The 14,204-nt window shown below is 38.5% G+C and overlaps 1 protein-coding gene across 3 annotated transcripts in view; it reads left to right on the forward strand.

The window, feature by feature from the left end:
* The window catches only part of LOC144663684 (uncharacterized), a 46,445-nt gene that overhangs the window by 28,694 nt on the left and 3,547 nt on the right, over window positions 1–14,204 (forward strand). The window contains exons 1-7 of one of the 3 annotated variants that reach the window (XM_078524705.1): window positions 3,683–3,768; window positions 5,312–5,362; window positions 5,678–5,781; window positions 9,236–9,958; window positions 10,608–11,249; window positions 12,070–12,258; window positions 12,698–12,721. In XM_078524705.1, coding sequence (XP_078380831.1) covers window positions 9,250–9,958; window positions 10,608–11,249; window positions 12,070–12,258; window positions 12,698–12,721 — 1,564 coding nt within the window. In that variant the 5' untranslated portion in view covers window positions 3,683–3,768; window positions 5,312–5,362; window positions 5,678–5,781; window positions 9,236–9,249. Of the gene's footprint in view, window positions 1–3,682; window positions 3,769–5,311; window positions 5,363–5,677; window positions 5,782–9,235; window positions 9,959–10,607; window positions 11,250–12,069; window positions 12,259–12,697; window positions 12,722–14,204 lie in introns of those variants that run through there. The other 2 variants (XM_078524704.1, XM_078524706.1) reach the window with 2 other exon arrangements.

A 14,204-nucleotide genomic window follows, 5' to 3' on the forward strand; every position in this document is an offset into this window, starting at 1 on the left:
TCGATTCTGTGACTATAAAAAAGATCCTCAGCGTATTAAATTTGGAATAAAGGTACGGATTTTATTTTCCTGGAGGAGGTGGTAGGGGGTGGGGGGGGGGATGAAAAATATTGAAAAAAAATGTTTCCAGGGACTAAAAAGACAATAAATTTCTTACAAACACGATATGAACAGTAATAATAGTTTGCATTTCTAAAAAAATGTTTGCAGAAGTGCATGAATTGATTCGTTCGTTCGTTCGTTCATTCATTCATTTGTGAAATCCCTCTCCTTTCATACCCTTCTAGCAAGGTAAAATAAAAGCACCCTTTTCGGGGGTAGGTTTCCAGTGCAGTCCACTAAGGGAGTACCCTCCCCCTCTCTCCTCAACGAGTGTTGTCTTCTCTTTCCTCGGTGAAGTCCTATCAAGTTTATCCATTCATTCCGGGTTTTTCAAACTCAAATTAACGCCAGAAATAAAAGGATGAAAACTACAGGACTGTCATTGGTTCAAATTATCTGAGCAAAATGGTTCTCCTATATCCCTTTTCAAAATTGAATCACGTAAAAATATTTGGCCTTTTTCAGGTGTCAAGAATAACGACCAAAATGTTTTAACGTTCACGCAAAAATCAAGGCGATCACTGTTTAGTCGACTGTCACACTCAGAAGGCGTAAAACCGCCGAATTTTAAACGGCGTTATACACGTCTGTTTTAATAGGCCCCGTTCTCGAATAAGCGCATCGGCGCTAATTTGGGTATTTATAAAGAGACTACGAAACTGTGTTCATGTTACCTCGTGTATTTGAACAGCAATACTTTCACAAAGAGACTGAGAAACTGTGTTCATGCTACTTGTTGTATTTCATTCGAAATAAGAACCATTTATAAGAGCCATTCTTATTAGAACGTCGAGGCTGAGATTTGCCCCAAAATTTAAGGACATTAATGTATGGGCTAAAATAAGAGCATCCTTAGGCTCAGCCAAATTCTACGCGCTCTTATAAAAAATAGCGTATTCCCCTCAGTGTTTACCGGTAGTCGAAATAAGCGCCGCTCTCGAATAAGCGCCGCAGCTTTAACAGCGAAAATTTGATAAGCGCCGCGGTGCTTAATCGATCATTTACGGTACACGCGACAAAATAGCTGACAAAAGTCCTATCCAAAAATCTCAAACAGACGCGCCGGGCGCTTGTTTTACCCGAGTATTTCAAGGGCTTACTACAAGGTGATGTAATATTTCTAGTGTACGTATGAGAACGAGGTTCCATTATCTATGTAAGCTTTATAAAATCGATTATAAAAGGATTACCTTTTCTGACAAAAATTGTATGTAAAAGGATAAAAGTAAGGTTTTGAATCTCAATAAAGCTTTGTTAATTGTTCCCATCCCTTTGGGGTCTTTAAAATGTCTTTGAGGATGACTAGCCCTCTGCAAACTTGCCATAGCCCCTATTTATCACTTCGTTAAGTATTCCTGCCAGGCATTCACAGATTTCTAAACAGACTCAGGACATGTAGGCGTATCGAATGGTCTTTGCGAGTCTGCAAGTACTGCGTTTTTCTCTGTGAGCACGGGCTTTGACAAAAATTAGGCGAGAAACGAGCACTTTTCAAATAACTACCTTCACTAAAATCCGAGCATGCGAGCACTTGTAAAAATAAGCGCGCACGAGTAAAGGAGCACCGACTAAAATTTTGCGAGCATTTGGAGCAGAAGCCTAATTTTGCAAGTACTGCAAAATTTTGAGGACCATTCATGGTTCTTACATGTAGGTCCTCTTTTACTTCACCCTGACAGCCTCGTGTTTTGAACCTGTTTCACCGCTGTTATTGTCGGGTTTTTGAAGCCTTCTTCAATTCGAAGGGATATATATGTACCTGGGGGAAAGCAAACCTTCCCCGATAGCCCTAGACTATCTGGAAGACCTTTTAAAATATTGGAGCGTTGAATGAATTTTTTTGCAGCCTTCAGGACTTGCTAATTATTGGTGATGTAGCGAGCGAAAAACAGGTACACGTCACATGTATCCTGCGTTGCAGACGAACAAAACTCAGGTATAGGGGTTTTGTTCGTCTGCAACGCAGGCCGGATGGGAAAAGGACAAGTCTGCAATATCTAGAGCTCCGACTATCGTTTAAACCTGTTTATCGAGATTGATTTGTTGATGGCGATAAATGTATTCTTTCTCTACAAAAGCTACGTCACAGATGATACATCTTGAAAACTTTATGTGTGTCAACCTCGTTTTCAGGGACTATCTCCTTTTCCTCTCAATTTGGAAAGTCTAGTAACAGGGAGAGATGTTATAGCTAGAGGAGTCATTGTCAAATTTTTTAATTACCTACAAAGGAAAAAATGGTTCGCCTTACCAGGCTAGTTAAAAAAATTTAACCGTTAGACATTTGTAGCGAAGGGATCAAGGATGCTTGCAAATGCTTGCAATTACGAATCCCAGAAGGAATAATCAAGGACGTAAAGCTAGCCTATAAATCCGTAGTCCCGGGCCTGAAATGTGTTTTTTTGGGGGGAGGGGGTGGGGGCTGATCCCTTTACCAAATTTTTGTTTGGGGGCTATAGCCCTCCCCCCTTCCTTGCCCTCCTGCTCCGACCCATTTGTAACTTGTTGGGTGGCCAGGGAAGGGCATTTTAAGTCACTCGTCAGGAGCGTTCTATCCTGAGTAGTGTAAAGCTTTTCTAAACGAGATGGAGAAGGCAGGATACTTAGGAAGGCCGGTACTCAGGCTTGGGGCGTACAGGCGTTAGTTAGCAAACTAAGTTTCATCGCTAGAAATGGGACGACTGCGCTGATTGTTTTAGATCATGTCGATCATGCCAAGACAACTGAGAAAGCTTTTTCTTAACTACTAATTCAGTCACAATTCATCCAGAAGTTTATGAGCAAACAAGATAAGATAAGAAGAGCTAGCTGACATACACCATCTGCAATTGATCTGCGGAACACGGATCAAAATATCGCCGGATGAGTTTGTTTAGCCAGATGAGATGATATGTTAAATTTTGAAGCCTGCAAGATTCAAGTACCTCAGCACTAGGTTGAGACAATTTTGAAACCGGTAGAGGAAGAAGTATCTTTGCTAGACCTACGCAAATTCCATAAATGTTAGTCAGAAATAAAAGAGCAACGGAAATAGAAAATATAGTTACAAGAGACAAAGAGGAAAGAAAAAGGGAGAGTAAAAAATGGGAGTGGTGAAAAGCCTTGTAAGAGAGAAAAATGGTGTCACTAGAGAGGCTAATATCAGCGTTATTACAACAAAGAAAACGACCTTGGCCTCTCCAGAACAGTGCAAAACTCTAAATCCATTAGAGATTCGGAGCCAAAAAAAAAAAACGGGCAAATGTTTGCAATCGTGGGATAGAAAATCCTTTAAAGAATGTCCCTTGTCAAAATGCGGCTCTAGATATTAGATGGAGGTCAGAACTAATGTTTCAATCGTAAACGAGTCAAGGAGGGGAGTGTAGTTGGACTTCCAGTCGACATTACTTAGATCTGTTGCCTGTTTTACTGAGTTGTAGTGTTGGTTGTGTGAGAACCCGTATAAGCCGAATTTAGCTAACTTGCTTCAAAGATTGTCAAGCAAAACAAGGCCGAAAACATCCGATTGGTATTCCTGCGTATAAGAGTCTGGGCTGCCTGTGTAAATGGTTCTTTAGGGAAGACTAAGCTCTAGTGTTGACAAAAATGGAGGCAGCGAAGGTGTGGCGGAAGTAACAAGCGTCTTTAACTTCATTTTATTCCCAAAAGAAGGCACTTCACTGTAAGGTAATTAGTGTTTTACCTTTGTTAGTCTGTGGCTTTTAATCTCTGTTGCTTTTTACGAGGGTGTAATGGTTTACACCGTGTTAGTAGTGCGACCAGACAGTTTTTCTGCACTCTAGCGTAAATTGAACACTTCAGTCCACGATTTATTTTTTCCAGAAACGTTTTGGAAATTTTTCCAGCGGGGATTTGGATAGGCTAAGAAATAATTTGACGTTTTCCTTTAGTTCTGTTTTATCCTTTTGAGATAAGGAGAACTCAAGTTTGCAGTATCATATTTATTTGATTCACACTGCATAATTCTTAAAAATATCATAATCACGCATAAATTACCTTCAGCCATGCAGAACAAGACTGTCAAAATGTTTGCATAATTAAGCGTGGTTTTGTGAAATTATCCTCCCTATTAAATATTATATGTGTATTAAACTTACTTCAAATGCTGGCCACCCAATTCTAGATGTTTCAGAGATGTAACTCAACAAAGTCTGCTGTTATTTTATGAATCTCCATGTGTTGCACACTAGAGATGTCACGCCTGACTACTTTTCAAATAGTTGTAATTATCAAGGATTGTTTATTAAAATTGCATACATGTAAAGCTATGTAAGAGCGAAGCTTGTGCCATCTGTGGCAGTTTAACACACGCCGAGGCCTTTATAATTTTGCTTTCCTGCAAAATCCGAACATGAATATTAAAATATAATTATTGCAAGTGCAAAGCGCAAATTGATCCCAAGCTCCCTAAAAATGTTTATAAAGTTTTTGACATAACCCACGCGAAGACTACCATGCAGACAGGTGGTTCAATGAGGCCGAACACAAGAGACACCTCATTTATAGTCATGTTCTTCTGCCCCCTTGAAATAATTGACATAAAAATATTGGGCGTGTTTAAAACGCGAAATGGCGAAACGGCGAAATGACGAAATGGCAAAATGTTAAGATAAATACACGTAAATAATATAGTTTGGTTTCCTTTTGAACTTCAAGGTAGTTCTGTTTACATGTCTAGACTGAATTATTTCTAGGGAACATTTCAATGTTCTGGCCCAGGAATATAATGAATACTTGTCACTTATCACAACGCCAAATTGAACATATTGCTGAAAGGTCGCAGCACACCAGGATATTTTTTTCATTTAGTACTTGCCAAGTTGTCTATCAGTATCTGCACTGCACTACAGTCAGCTTACATTGTATCGAAGGACTGATATAGACATCGAATCGAACGTTACTCCGTTTCTGTGCAAAGAGCGTTTGCCACTGATACCGTGTATGAACTTTATCGCAAAGTAGGTTTAGTTTTGTTAATCCATTTCTTTTGAATGTTGGAGCTCAAAGCATTACTTCATAGCCGAGACTCGGTGGCAAATACGAGATAAACAAATCATTTTCTTCTGATGTCTAAACGAAATGCCGACATCTCGATCAAGAATGTCCTAGGCGTATCAAACAGGGAGAGACTGGAATCCGAATTACCCACAGGTTCGAGACCGGTCTTTGTGACAGAGAATTTGTGATTGCAGTTTCTTTTATTTTTCAGGACTTATCTACAAGGATGAATTCGGCAACATATGAAAATTCCAGTACAACGGTAATATCTTATAACTTTGGCTTTTATCTTCAGTATCATTTCGCCGTTTCGCCAAAAATATTGGCAACTCACTCACTTACATTACATTAAGTGACAAATGGAGTTTCCATACTGAGCTCTACAAATTTCAGTTGAACGTTTCGGCAAATACGGTAACTCAACAACAGAATACAAGAGAAATGCATGTGGTCTAAGCTAAAAATAAATACACGAAACAATACACAATGCACAAAACCTTCGAGTGAAATTAAAAGTGCCCCTCCGCGTCAAGCATTAGCTTATTGAATTAATGCTATTTTTATTATCCAATTATAGGTTGGTGCCATTCCTGTATTTAGCCGCTACTCAAGTAAGGTGTGGCGGAAGTAATCGGCATTTGTAACTACTTTTGGTTCCCAAAGGAAGACACTTTCTCTCAGGTAAATAGTGTTTTGCTTTTGCAAGACAGTGCTTTTTAATCAATGTTGTCCTTTGTGAAGGTGTAATGGTTTGCAATGCCAGTAGTGATATTAAACAGTATTTCGGTGGTCAGGCGATGTGAAAGTGAAACTGCACTGTAGCATTAACTAAACAGTTAACTATTCCTCTTTCCATAAATTGTTCTTTAGAACTTTTTTAGTGATGGAATTAATATGTTTTTTCAAGAGGGGCTGGGAGTATGCAAAATAATTTTGGAACTTCCAGAGTGGAGGTTTATTTTTTCTAAATTGTTTTCATGATAAACTGAGCACCTTCCAATAATGTAATGGCCAAGGTAAACTTTTGAATAAAGCAATTATTAATTTAATGTGTAATTTCTTCGAATTGTGCTCGGTCTTACTATAAATTATGCAATTTGAGATTGCTTATGCAAAATCACACTGGCCGGTGTGTAATATCAGGTAATAAATTATCAGAAGCCCTGACTGTCGTGTGTCGATCCCACGCATCTATAGAATTGTGCTGGGTTTTATTATGAATTCTGTAATTTGTGATTGCTTATGCAAAATCACACTGTCATGTGTGTAAAATCAGGTAATAAAATTAATTATCAGATGCCCTATGTGTGCGTTGATCCCACGCATAGGTACAAAAAAGCTTGCATCCTTTCAGAATTTTGTGTGTAAATTACGCACACCTGTGGGTAAATGGGAACTCTGGTCTGTAGCCTGGTTTACAAGCCAGAAGTGCGACACAAATGCAAGTACAAATGAAAGTGATGTTTCACATACAATGCGGAGGCAAGGAACTTAAGATACGCAGACAAAGTTTAAGCATTTACCAAGGTGGCAGACAAGTCATACTTTGCTTGCTTGTTTGTGTTTTCATTTGCGTTTAGCAATGTTCAGACGTGAAGCAGGTGCAAATGCAAGCACAAGCAAAGTGCAACAAAATACCGTAAAAACTTGCAGATCAGCCGCACCCTGAATTTAGCAAGTCAAATTTTGGAAAAAAAGTTTTTTGAAAGTAAATCAAAGAAAATCCAAAGTCTTGTCTGATCTTCTGGAGTCTTCTTCATCGAACGTAAACTCACTAAACATTGAAACAGAAATACTTCCGTCTTACCCTCAATTTCAGCTCTTTAATATAATGAACACCAACTTTGACAAATAGTTGATCTTTTTCTGGTATTTGAATAGCTTGATGCAAAGGTATGTTAAGTGACTTTTAAGATGAAAAATCGTTTTTTCCTTCAAACGCGCCTGAATTTTTGCTCAAACGTGCCAGAATTTTTGCGTGTGGTCTTCGATTAAATAGAAAATCGTTGTCCTTTTGTTTTGAGGGGGGGGGGGGGAATTTATTCGCTCGCTCAAAAACGGGATCTGGAAATGAATTTCTTAAACTACTTTGTGACGTAAGCTTACGTTTGAATTATTTTGGCGCGCGAAGCCGAGGCAACGAGACTTTCAATCAGACCAGTTGAAAACTCACCTTACGCATTAGAAGTCTGCTTATTTTCGCTCATTTGACACATATTTGCGCCCGTCTGGTGGTGAAAGGACATCATTAAGTCTGGAAACCCGTAAGCCACTAGCATATCTCAAAGAAGCGAGATGTGTTGCTGCCTGAAGATTGCTAAGCCCTGCCAAGACTGGCGGTAAACTTGGCTTTCGAAGGCGCATTGAGCCAGGCGAGGTCTAGAAGCAACTTCTGTTCCAAAAAACGTTATTTTCTCGAAGTTTTGGCTCATTTGCCTCGTGTTGCCGCGTTGAACGTTTGGAAATAAGGAGGTGCTTTTAGACTTATAAAAATTCTCTTAGATTTGGCGATAGGACTTCCCGTATTTCAGCTACTCAGGGATATCCCATAATAATCTTTAATGGATACGTCATTCGATACGCATTGTCACAATAAACAAAGTTCGTTCGGCACGGCAAAGACGGAAAACGCTCACTCAATCAACAGAACACAACAGAATCGACAGAAAAGGATAATTTTTACCAAGAAAAGCAACAAATTGCTTCATTTCGACAAAAAATAGCCCTAAGCTGCGATCCTTTCCAGGAATGAAAGGCCTGAATGTTTAAAAGAACGATCGTTGCTTGTGAGTCAAGATCAAATTGCGTTACGCGTGACTACGGAGAGAAACTGGGGAAAAGCGAAAACATATTATGGATTAACCTTTAGCAGCCTAAATTTGCTGACTGAAAACGAAACATTGAACATTTGGCGAGTGCATTTGTGGTTAGAAGCTGGCGAGAGGAAAGGGCAACGGCGTAAGTCGTTTTTGTTTAAGTATTTCTCGTTCATTTTGCTATATATTTTTCACTTCTTTTCACTGTTCAGTCGCTCAAGTTTGTCGATCGGTCAAGTTCAATGTTTATATAACATTCGTGACACTTCACCCTAACCTTAACACTAGCTGACCCTAACTTTACTTTACTGTAACTGCTAAGTTTAATCCTCTTTCTCTCTTTGCCGCGTGTTATTGTTTTAAAGTGACCATAGTTCTAGTTTTTCTCGAAGACAAGGTGCAAACCAGAAATTTTAATTCGAGGACAATGTTTTTCCATTAAATTGAAGACCACATGCAAAAATTCGGGCACGTTTGAAGGAAAAAACGATTTTTCATCCTAAAAGTCACTTAACATACCTTTGCATCAAGCTATTCATTTGTTGACAGGTAAGTTTTTCCATGGATTTTTTGTGTGACAACAAGAATATGGGTTTGCAAAACTTTCGTAGCTTAGTAACCAGGCATTTGATGGGAAGCGAAATTGGGACTGGGGCCAGAACGAACAAGCAAAACAAGTTGGAGGCGTTTGGGTTTCGTTGCTATTGTATCGATGAAAAGAGATTTGGGAGCCTTCTGTTGGAGATAAACTTTGTTGCATCAAGGGAGTTTTGTAATCAGTTCGGCTAATTTGCCATCAAAGTGCTAAACGGGGAAGAAACAGTGGGTCATGATCTGCATCTACCACGCTAATACTCGTGATATTTTTTTCGCTCGTCTGGTGTATCAATATTTATTGTGTCGGTTGAAAATATAGGCCATTGTAGACACTGCAAACAGCTTTTAGGGGCTTTCAAACTTTCAAAAGCCATGACCAGTACTCCCTTGCAGTTTACATAATATTAATTTGCATACTTTTCCATGAAAGTGTCAATTCACGAAAATTCTCGGGACCTTTTCCAAATGTTCCAGCAGATAAGCCGCACCCTCGATTTCGAATGAAGATTTTTGGAAAAAAGGTGCGGCTTATCTGCGGGTTTTTACGGTTAAGACAATTCTCTACTCCTAATGTGCTTGCCTTTGTATTTGCGTTTCAGTTTGCATTTTAATTGTTTGCTATGTTTTTCTTTGCATTTGTGCTTTCATTTGCCTTTGTGTTTGCATCGCGTGTGAAACTAGCCCTTCGAGTTATTAATCTTGCTTCCTTTTTTTCCTTTTAGAGAACATTGTCTTCATGACCTCTGTAGCACCATTTGTTCCTTCAACCAAAGAAGCAACTAATTATGAACGATTGTGTCGCCTTCTGGTTGATGTTGGATCACAGGTTGTAAGAGAGACCTTTGACAGGGTACGTCCACCTGGAAGCCTTCATACAGTTTTGGCTGATCCTGCAGTTCATGCCAAATTACAATCACTTCGAAAGAAAAGAGTTCTAAGTACCCCACAATGGAGGAAACTATATCCTGTCATCAAATCTTCAGTTTCATCAAGGGACTTTGACCCCACCCTTCTGGTTATTCTTCTGAGGAATATTTGCAGCCTGGTTCCTCCTGCCACTGGTTGGGATAACCTTCCCTTGTTAACAGACACAACTCTTGAGGCTGACATTGCCCGCATCAAGTTCTACCGAGACACAATTTACCACAGTCATGGCAGCGATGCTTCACTTGATGATGTATTATTTAGTGTCTACTGGAAGGAAATCAAAGACACTTTGGTGCGACTGGGAGGAGCATACTACCGTGATGCTATTGATGTTTTTGAAAATGAAACCATGGACCCTGATTTTGAGGAACACTACCAAGAACTGCTTAAACAGTGGGTGGAGGATGAGGAGAGCATTAAGGACAAATTAGATGAAGATGAGAGAAGAAACAAGCTCAGCAAGTTGGATGACTTGGAGGAATCAAATGTCAATTCTGAAAGGGAAACAGGGATGAAAGGTTGGTGTTGTGCATTTTTTAAAGAAGGATTTTGTATTTAGAGGTTTAAGTGCCACTGTAAAAACGATTGTTTTCATCCACTTTTTTATTGGCCCAATTTTACATGGGCTGCAAGTGGGGGGGGGAGAGTTCCTGTCTCCAGCAGCTGGTACTGGAGACAGGAACTCTCCCCCCCCCCCACTTCCCCACTTGCACCTTAACAATTTTAAAACAGACGCGAGCCATCTTAGAATTTCTGTCATTCAAGTAACGCCATTTTGCCTCTGCAACAGAGCAGAACAGAACAGACACCTTTAAGGCTCAGTGTACTGTCCCTTCAGGGGCTTAAAAGCAACCTGCTTTCATCAGGAGCCCTGAACACTAAATTACATATACAAAAAATAAAAATAAAAGATGTACTATGAAATCTATTTGAGTGAACATGTTTTTTCCCTCGCTGCTCTCCCATTGGTAAGCATGACTGGTCCATATTGTCAGGGTGCCTGGTCGCATGGTGGCCACGATGCACTCAAACAAAAAATAATGACCTCAAGGAAAACTGTACACTTGTTAATAACTTTTTTATGCAGCACATTTGCTCTGAATACATAGTATACATACTAAGTAAACTTTTATTTGCTTAATATATATATTCTCCTTCTAAACACAGAAACTAAAAGTTTGGAATGTCCACCACGACTCAACATAAAGATTCCAACGATGAGTGATCTTCCTAACACCAGTTACCCTTGGAACATTGTTGACCTCCCAATCAACATTCTGATTATGACGGTGGAAGATTGTGAGTTCTTAAGCTGTTTTTTCTATTTGGATAAACCCTTCAAGAGTTACCACAAAGACATTGGCTATGTATACTTTGGGTCTGTTGGTAGTGATCATGGAAAGAAAAGGAAAATTGCATTAATGAAGTGCTCTAAAGGTTCCGCTGATCCTGGAAGTTCTTTATCTGTTGTAAAAGATGCAGTCAGAGTACTGAGACCTAGGGCTGTATTTTCTGTTGGCGCCTGCAGTGGTTTGAATCCTGGAAAAACCAAACTAGGAGATGTGGTTGTGTCTTCAAAGTTAATAACACCTTCCTACAAAACTCCCCCGGGCAGAGATATTGGCAACCTCATCAAGCATATAGCTGATGGATGGACAGCGCCTTTGGAAAACCCAGATGAGCAGGAAGTGAGAGTACACTGCGATGGGGTGGTTCTGAGTATCCAGAAGGATGACAGTGGTGGATGGCAGTATGAAGAGATTATGCAGCGATATCCTGAAGCAACAGCAGTTGAGATGGAAGGCAGAGGTAAGAAATTTATCTTTTTCAGCAAATACTGCATTTGCAGCAGTTTTCTAATGTTCTGTGTGGTGGGGCAAAGTAGAACTTAAATTATTTTTTTTATTTTTAATTAATCCATTTTCACTGCACAATATAATTATTAACTAAAGAGACACACAAACAATAAAAAGAAAAAATACATAAATATAAGAAATAAAAGATGCAGTGAGGAAAGAGTGGAAGGGAACATAAGCACCATACCATCGCATACGTGCTAGTCCACCCAAAATACTTACATGAAATTAAAAAAAGAAAAGGAAAGAAGCTATTTAAAATGTTAATTATCAAAGACTGTTAGGATGTCCAAGTAACATGTGTGCGATCAGGATCAAAGCCCTTACTCTTACAAAACTCTCTAAATGGTTGCTAATGAACCATGACAGGGTGAGATTATCAGTCCTAAGCCCATCGGGTAAGTTATTCTATAAATAAGGAATTTAATTTAAAAATGTGCCCTTTAAAAAAGCTCAGTTCTTACTGAATTTAATTTCAGTTTTTTGCTTGAATAGCACTTGATATTATCTGTTTTTTCACAGCTTTTGCATTCCTATTGCAATGGCTGTAAAATTTCAAAAACATTATTTTTCTTTTACTGATACTAAACTACTCAGTAATTCTATGCACCGTATTAGTAAAACGTGAATCCTGATTTATTTGGTAAGGATTAGAAGAGTTGGCTGTAAATTCTGTTGGTGTTCTTGTAAACAATAAGTTTATTATAATTAACATGACTCCAGGATCCAGGATGATACATGTACAAACTTTATTAAATGTTCTCATTTTCCAGGTGTTTTTGCAGCAGCCCATGATCTCAAGACAGAATGGGTTGTGGTGAAAGGCATCAAAGACTATGCAGATGGCAGTCATTCTCCAAATGATCAGACAGGAGCTTTTGCATGTGTGATGGCAGCATCTGTTGTGGCCAACATTTTGAGTGATCCTGTCATATTCGAAGAATGGCCCCATTATAATCCAGGTAGCGCTTTTCGTCCTATTCATATTCTTCCCCGTTTTTTTTTTTTCTTTTGCAGGGCAAAATATATTTTGATTTTCGTTTGCAAATGCTTGGTGTTCCCTGTTTGGTATCAAATCACGCAGAAAGTATAACTAAGTATGATCTCAGGTGATCACCATGTTGTTCATGGAAACCGATCCCAACTCTTTAGTTGTACTTTGCCTGTAGAATGTTCAAAGAAGTACATAACCTTTGCAAGCTTTAAGTTTCTGTACACTCATACAAAAAATTGATAGATTCTCTACCTCTACAATAGACAACTCTTCACCATATCGTTGAAGCCCATATTTTACTGATCTAAGTGTTTAATAACGTACCTGTAGTAGTTCAAAGTAACTAATTAGTGAAATAGGATATTATTTGGTTCTAACTATCTTTTTTATTTTATTATTTGTTGCAGATGCAAATGGATCATTTATGCCAGGTAAGAAGAAAATAAAGTGGAAAAAATGTAGCAGAATTGGGACATGCTGTGATATGTTGAACATGACGTTGAGCAAATGTAAAAACTGTTACTATTTAATGTTGCTACAGAAAAAAAATGTGGCCTTTTTGGTTGCAGTTCATGTTCGGATAAATTAGGGAAGCGCACCTGTTCTGTTTAATAGTTTTTCTGGGTGCTCTGGCAAAAGTGACAATGCCAAATTGCAGTAAATTAAGACTCAGGAAGTAAGCGATGGGAACTCGCAGCTATATGTATGCCTCATCTTATAGTCACACGGTCGTGCGTTAAGCTTTGCTTATTGGCTGTTTATCTTATAGAAAAGGGGGTCCTTATACTCGTTCAGGAACAACAGAACCTTGTTTATACGCAATAATTCCGTATGAAATTATCATGATTACATTCACGAGTGCTTGCTAAATTCACATTTCTGGGGATTATGTTTGCTTCTGCGCTGGTAATTGAGCCAAATTTATTTTACAGAAAGAAAAAAAAAACAAGAAAAAACTGGATCGATCACCGTACTCGTTTACACGAAATTGAGGATTTACTTTTCCAGTGATTCAAGAAAAAAGGGACAGTATCTCTGTTAGCACATGTGCGAAATTACGTTTCACAACAGCTTGAAAATTTTGTCTCCTTTATAGGAGATTTCTAACCGTCTTAAATTGTTTCAAAGCTAAGAGAAAGTAGATTTCTTTCAACTACCGGTAAATTTTGAGGTCAGTTTACATGTACGTCAAATAGCTTACAGTGCAAACCAAATGACATCATTATTTGGCAAGCCAATCCCATGTAAATGAATAATTAAAGAAATTCTGTCAGAGCAGTTCAGAGAAAATTTAAGGTGGCTGTGACAATTTTTTTTTAACTTTGCCAAAATTGTATCATGACACGCTGTCATAATTCAACAATTAAAAATAGGGTCAGTGACCTAATTTTCAAGTTATTAGCACTGAAAGCCAAAACTAAGAGGTTATACTGTTGCTATGGTAACCAATAATGTCACGAAAATGATCACAACTTGTTAACCAATCATTGAGCGTTTGTTTCATACCATAAGTGTAATATTAACTTATAAAAAATTGTATTTATGACCTATCAAAGTACAGTCCGACCTCTATTAAGCGGCCACCCAAGTGCCGACTTTAAAAAGTGGCCGCTTAATAGAGGCTGGCCACTTAATAGAGGTACAATATAAATTGGATAGGAATGGCAGTAAACACGATTTTTTGACTCTATATAATATAGCAAAATGCTTTTAAAAAGTGAACGTATACAAAGATAAATCGAAAATTCATGTAACAAAACATCAATTGCATTTCCAGCCCATGCATATAAATTATGTAGTTCTAACTCTAGCACTAGCTCGGGTTGATAATGTTTGCATTAAAACTAAGTAGGGTATGTGAAAAAATTTAGCTTAAGATATTTCACGGACGATATGTATCATCTGTCACCATTT

This window comes from Oculina patagonica, chromosome 8 (genome assembly GCF_052425735.1).
Source record: "Oculina patagonica isolate OP01 chromosome 8, crgOcupat, whole genome shotgun sequence".
Lineage (NCBI taxonomy): Eukaryota > Metazoa > Cnidaria > Anthozoa > Scleractinia > Oculinidae > Oculina > Oculina patagonica.